We start from the raw sequence: 6,360 nt of genomic DNA on the forward strand, positions 1-6,360 counted from the left end.
TGACCACTCTAATTTCTAGTGTAAAGCCGTATCGCAGGTCCTCAAATGTTTGTTACAATGTTGAGATGCTGTAGGAACCCGGTAGCCTAAGGTAAAATTGCCTTCATTTGATGTGGTTTCCCTCCGTCTCAACCTGTGGACTCACTCAGGATGTGCTGTGCATGGTGGTGTCCCCGTGAAAGGGAACCGATGGCTCAGACTAGTGAGGAGCTGGGTTCCCAGTGGAGCGGGCTACCTGCCCGTCTCAGCTGGGCTAGCTTACAGAGGGAGGGAGGGCTGCACACGCACAAGTGATCTGCAGCGACTTCTGTGCAGCCTCGTCTTCCCAGCAAGTGCAGGAGGGAAGGGAGGCCCTCACAGCCCAAGCGAAGGCGGAGCTGCGACTCCCAGTCCCATCCCTCAGTGTGAGGTGGGGCGGCCTTTAGTTCTGGGATGTCTTACAAAAAAATATTTGAAGGAGAAAAGTGTTTGAAATTATATATATTGAAATTTTAATTATGGGAATATTACATCTTTCAAAATGATCAGCCAAGTAAAATTGCCCCATACTTTCTCCGCACCCCTCAGGCCAAGGCGGTAGCAGCTGTTTTTTGTTTGTAACAGATACGGAGGGTTCTATGGCGAAAGGCCAGCTTCCGCAGGCTTTCCTGCCGTGGGTCCTGGGTGTGTGGTCCCGTCACGGTCCTTAGGCAGACACGTCCACCCGGAGCAGGCCAGTCCCACGCCAGCCTGCAGGGGACGGATGGAAGCAAACGCGTGTCTGCATGTATGTGTCAGGCACACAGCCAAGTCACGCTCCCCTAAGTAAGGATCGCCACCAAAGTACACAAAAGACTGATCAGAAAGTAGGAAAATAAACATTGGGGCTTTAATCCTCTTCAACAGATTTAAAAACTAAACATTCACATTTAAAATTTACCAAGCATGCAGCCCTCGGGTGTTGAGAAAGACCATCTTACTAGGGACATACCTTCAGGTCATTAGTACCTGGCTGAATATTAGATACAAATATTTCTACACGTATTTGAACAAAACAGGACAAGAGTAACTGATTCTGGCACATTCGTCTTATTCTAGGGGAGAATGGTTAAGGTGCCGCCAAAGAAAAGCCAGAGGGTGGCCACTCAGCAGCCAGGTGGTGATTAGATGGACTCACCTGTCCACCAGGCACACACAGGTGTTCTGAGCTAGAACCAAGTTACACTCCTGCCTTTCCTCCCGAGTGAGGTGCAGGGGGCTGAGGCCTGCTGCGCTCGCATGGCAGCGAGAAGCAGAAGGCGCACAGGGCCGATGGCGTGGCCCTAGCCAGACAGCACAGTTCCCAGAGACCTTTTATTCGTTTTAAATACTTTGGTGTCATCAGACTTTGAGCAGATGTAGCATTACTCACGATACCCGAGGGCCCGGTGGTGGCCTGTTCTGTAAGCATGGGAACTATTAAACATGTACTGAAAACCAATCAACAGGCTCCCAGTGAGAGTCCAGTAACAGCTGTGCAACGGGCCTTCCTCCTGGTCAGCGCCGGTTACTGAAGCTTCCCAACAAGGTTTGGGAAAGGTCAGGAGTATTCACGGACGAACCAGCCTTTTGGAGTTACCGCCAGTGATTACCCACAGCCCACAGCCGGAGAGAAGCTACGCTTCCTTCACCACCCCCACCAGGGCGGGCCGCAGGGTGCGCCCGTGCAGCTTGTAGCCCACTTTGTTCACCAGCGCCACCGTGCCCGGCTCCTTCCCCTCCACCGGCGCGTGGAACAAGGCCTCGTGCTCATAGGGGTCGAACTTGGCGCCCACGGGGTCCAGCCTGAGCAGGCCGTGCTTCGTGAACACCTTCTGGATCTGGACCTCGGTCATCACCAGCCCCTCGTAGAGGTTCTTCAGGTGCGGGTTGTCCTCTGTGATCTCCTCTTTGGGGACACACTGTGTGGCCTTCTCCAGGATGTCTGCGACCTCTAACAAGTCCTTGCAGAAGCCCTGGATGCCTGCAAAGTCCAAGAAGAACATTTGCATCCACCCATGTCAACTGAGTGGGTGACTCAAAACTGTAACTTCAACGGCTTGACTGAGAAGGAAATACCATCCCCCAGCCTTTTCTGGGCTTAGACAAGGGCTAATTAGGTGTGAAGACTGGCAGCTGAAAATGTGCAGAACCACCCCCCTCAGCCCTGCTCCAGCCCAGGAGACCCGCCTGCTCCCACAGAGCCCACCACCCCTGCCCCCCGCCCAACAGCCAGACTGCACAGGGCCTGGGGCACATCCCTGGCAGCGACTTAGCTGCTGTGTGGTCCTGTTCAGCCTCACTGGGTCTCAGCCCCGTCCCAGTGACGGTGGGAGGACCGAAAGGGTCATGCAGGCTTCGAGGGCCTGGGACACTACACGTGTTCCATGTTAGCAACTATTGGGCACACTGTGGGGTAAGAGTTACCAAGACTTCGCCTTCACCTAACAGAAGACAGAACGTTTGAAAGGCCACTCAAAATATACGGCAGTGTATTACATAATTTTTGTGGTTTCAAAAAAAAGGTCCACATGCCGACCGGAAGTCAGGGATGGCGAGAGCACCCACACTGGCACCTGCTTCCACCAAGGCCCCGCCCGCAGGAACCAACGGCGGCCTTGGGCTAACAAGCACAGCGAGTAGGCGCGCGAGGCCACCGCTACCAGCGCGGGGCCACCGCTAGCGTTGTGATGAGTGGCAGGTCACGAGCCTCAGTGATCTCTAAAGTGGGAAGGACAGGGACAAGTACTCAAGGGTGACAACACAGACAGCACCTGAGGGGATCTCAGTGGTCAGTGTGGTGCTGGTGATGCCAAGGAAACAACACCAGAGAGGCCGACCTGCCAGGATCGCCGCAGGTCCACACCGAGGCTCCACGTGGAGAGCGGAGGCCTCCTGCTTACGGTTCTAAGCGCCAGTCACAACTCCAGTTTCCCCGCCCACCCGGGCTGATCTTTCTGATACACACACGCGTGCGTGCGCGCGCGCACACACACACACACACACACATTTTCCCAGATGAGCGTCATGCAGTGTTAAAAGTTACCATATAATTTTGCCTCCTCCACCAATTTTTGGGTCCTCTGCCGCAAGTTCTCAGTATCTGCCAAAGCTCGCTTATATTTTTCCTAAAAGAAAAACTTACATGAATAAAACATGGAACAAATTCATAGGAAAGCAAATGTGACACAACAAACTACAAGTCAAAATACAAACACCAACTATTCTTATGCCTGAGACTGGACTACAGACAGTGCAGCTTAACTTAGAAGTGAGTTTCACCCGTCACTTCCCAGCGAGGGAGGAAGATGTCTATGCAGCCCCATGGCCATTCTTACTCAGTGACAGCTGGGAAAGAAGAAGAACGGCTTTCTCGGGGCCCTGACGGCCTCATCACCAAGGAAGGACCATTCACTTCCTTGACCAAGTTTCCAACGTAAGGGGATCCCAGCAGCCTCACGGGCTGACCCACCGGTTCCCATCAGCCTGGTGGAGTTAGGCAGCATCCCAGCGAAGAGATAGAGGCTCATCAATGACCCTTCGTATTTCACTGTTGCCCAGTCACGGCTGAGTTCCAACACTTACTGTGTATAAGCATCTGAATTACGGGATCGTCCCCATGTCTCACCACTTGACTGTAATCTCACATTTTGCCCATCAATTCCATTTTAAAGTGGACTAGATTACTCTGGGGAGTGGGGGCGTGACTATAACCCCCGTTTTCAGTCTGTATTCAGGCAGCTCCAGTGCAGTCAAGAGTAAGCTCTCCAAGGCTGTGGCTCTGGCCCTCAGTAGCGAGGCGACCGTAGGAAGTTTACGTAACTTCCCTGCGCCAGTTTCCTGTCTGTGAACAGGGACATCAGCAACGAACTGACTGGAGCCGTGAGGAAGAACATACGTAAAGGCGCTGGAGCAGTGTCAGCACCTGCGGGGCTGGTGTTGCCCTTAAATCCTGAAGGAGCTGACCAGGCATCCGCATTACTGCCGCGTCCGCAAACCGCTACCTCCCCGCAGGCCCAGCTTCGACAGCCATGCTGGTATTGCTTGTACGTAAAGACCAATTAAACCTTAGCTCAATGCAAGCTACGCAGCACGTAACCAGGAGGCTCATGGCAGAGCCAGAGCCGCGCAGCCTTGGGCTCTAGCCCAGCCGTGGGCAAACCCGTTTGAAATGAATAAAACTAAAAACAAAAAGACCGTACCCTTTTATGTAATGATGTTTACTTTGAATTTGTATTAGTTCACACAAACACTCCATCCATGCTTTTGTTCCGGCCTCCGGTCCAATTTAAGAACCCATTGTGGCCCTCGAGTCAAAAAGTTTGCCCACCCGTCCTAGCCCCTTCCTTAGCAGGAGCACGCTACTGGCCCAGCCGTAGTCCGTGGGCAAACTGGGAACTCGCCTGCGCTCAACTGCCCGTCTCCCCGAGCCCGCGCCTTACCACAGTGTCCTTCAGCTGCTCCTCTAACTTGGCCTTCTCCTCCATGAGCGTCTTCTCTGCACAGGGAGTGTCCGTCTTCTGGTCAGTCTGACCCGCGTCCTCTTCCAAGTTCTGGCCACTGTTCTTCTGCTTTGCAGCTGTGCACAGCAGCCGAGGAGTGGGCCTGGGGAAGTGCACGCAAGGCAGAGGGATGACGTCAATCTGAGGTGACTGAAGACTATTTGTATTGACTTGCTGGGGGAGAAAGGGTTTCTCTTGCATCTGACGTGTAGAAACTACCTGCAACTAGTGTGTCCGTGTCCCCGGCTACCTGCTCGCCCCTCTCCTGTCCCTCCTGGGCTATGTCCTCCCGGCCCCACCGAGGACTGGAGGGGCAGCTAGTAGCAGACGTGAGGCCCAGAGCTGGTGCTGACCACAAAGGTGACTGGGGCAGAGTTCCTGCCACAGGGCACTTGGTGTCACGCAAAGAGGTATCTACGCGAAGAACTATAATTTTGGGTTTAAAAGTGATAAAAGGGGACGCTCTGGGGGGCTCAGCATAGAATTCTTCTTAGCTTTGGAGAATGGAAAAATGAAAGGCTTCACGCAGAGGGGCTTTGAAGGACAGCTAAGGGTTACACGTAAGGCCCTGGCCGGGTAGCTCAGCTGGTTGGAGCATCGTTCCCCACACTGAAAGGTGGCAGGTGTGATCCTGATTCCCAGCCTGGTCAGGGCACATATGGGAGGCAACCAATCGATGTCACTGTCTGTCTGTCTGTCTCTCCCCACCGCCTCTCTAAAATTAAAAGTGACACCTAAGGAGTCGAGTGGACTGCAGACCCACTTCAGGAAGAGGGAGCTGCCTGGAAAGGCCAGGAGGTAGGAAGGCATGGGGGTACACAGGGAATACAGAGCTCTACGACGAATCCTGGAGGCGGAAGTGACTGAACATGACCCAGTCTGGTCCCCACGTCCAAAAGGTTAAGCAATTCAGCCCAAGGTCACAAAGCCACGAATAAGTAACAGAACAGCCTTCAAACCCAGATTTCTTCACAGGACCCGAGGAGTTTCTTCATTATGCAACGGTCCCATCTGAGAAGGAGCTACACTCAGTTTTCCTCCCAGAAGAGAGGAAACTGCCTCCATGAACAGGAGAGCTATCAGTAGAGTGTGCAGGGGCGCAGGGCAGCATGGTACATACACTACGGCAAAACAATGCTCCTCGGGAAGGCAAGGGTGGGGTCAGCTGTTTTTCCACAACCGAACAGGGCAAGAAACGCAGCCCAAATACATGACCCGAAACCCAGTGCACATGTGGCCTTAGGCAGAGAGGGACGAAGGATCCATTCGTCTGTTCACGGGGTGGGGAGCGATAACCTTTTCATTGTTTTTATGTTTGCGACTTACGAGGATGAACAGCCCGAGAACGGAGCGTGGTGTTGTGAAACCTGTTTTACTTTCTAGTCCTTCTGTGTTCCGTTCCGCCCTCTGGCGTGAGGGTCGCAGCCCTCGGCTCCCCTGCCCCGCGGGGCTGCCAGCAGGAGATGCTGAGGGGAAACTGAGTCCCCGAGAGACCTGACTGCCATCCGGCTCCCCGACTCCCGGGCTGGGCCTCTCTGCACAGACGTTCATGTCCACGGGTCCTGTCCTTCCCGGAACAAAGCCACAAACAACGGAGCAAAACGCCTTTCTCCCGGGCGCTCCCACGTTTTGTTTATGTAACTTGTTGGGGCCATCACGCCTCGAACCCCTTCCGCTCTCTGCGATCTCGCCGGGCTCCCGTGCAGGGGGTGCGCTCCGCGAGGGAAGGACGGCGCCGGGCCCCACTGTCAAGTCACTGCCCGTCTACACTCGCCCGGCGGGTCGGCCCCCGTCGCACTCTGACCTCAGCCTCCGGAAGGCGGAGGTGGAGCAGGAACACGGGCCGAGTGGGAAATGCCCG

General features: G+C 54.4%; 1 protein-coding gene across 2 annotated transcripts; it reads right to left on the bottom strand.

The window, feature by feature from the left end:
- Positions 1-467: 467 nt before the first annotated feature.
- On the bottom strand, positions 468-4,885 carry GRPEL1 (GrpE like 1, mitochondrial). 2 transcript variants are annotated; one of them, XM_006760112.2, is made up of 4 exons: positions 4,440-4,885; positions 3,044-3,125; positions 1,710-1,981; positions 468-729 (listed from the first exon to the last, which is right to left on the bottom strand). In XM_006760112.2, the coding sequence occupies exons 1-4, from the start codon at positions 4,698-4,700 to the stop codon at positions 616-618; spliced, it is 729 nt and encodes a 242-aa protein (XP_006760175.1). In that variant the 5' UTR covers positions 4,701-4,885; the 3' UTR covers positions 468-615. The 2 variants fall into 2 exon arrangements, with proteins under 2 accessions (XP_006760175.1, XP_006760176.1); XM_006760113.2 differs by lacking the exon at positions 468-729 and having other exon boundaries at positions 847-1,981; positions 4,440-4,880.
- Between the last annotated feature and the right edge of the window lie 1,475 nt (positions 4,886-6,360).

Source organism: Myotis davidii, unplaced genomic scaffold (assembly GCF_000327345.1).
Source record: "Myotis davidii unplaced genomic scaffold, ASM32734v1 scaffold937, whole genome shotgun sequence".
Lineage (NCBI taxonomy): Eukaryota > Metazoa > Chordata > Mammalia > Chiroptera > Vespertilionidae > Myotis > Myotis davidii.

Excerpts from the sequence above, each read along its gene's own strand:
- GRPEL1 (XM_006760112.2), bottom strand. The coding sequence starts at position 4,700 with ATGCAAGAGAAACCCTTTCTCCCCCAGCAAGTCAATACAAATAGTCTT. Across the intron at positions 3,126-4,439 it reads AGCAGCTGAAGGACACTGTG|GAAAAATATAAGCGAGCTTT; the intron begins GTAAGGCGCGGG and ends TTTTTCTTTTAG. Across the intron at positions 1,982-3,043 it reads GGAGGAGGCAAAATTATATG|GCATCCAGGGCTTCTGCAAG; the intron begins GTAACTTTTAAC and ends TGGACTTTGCAG.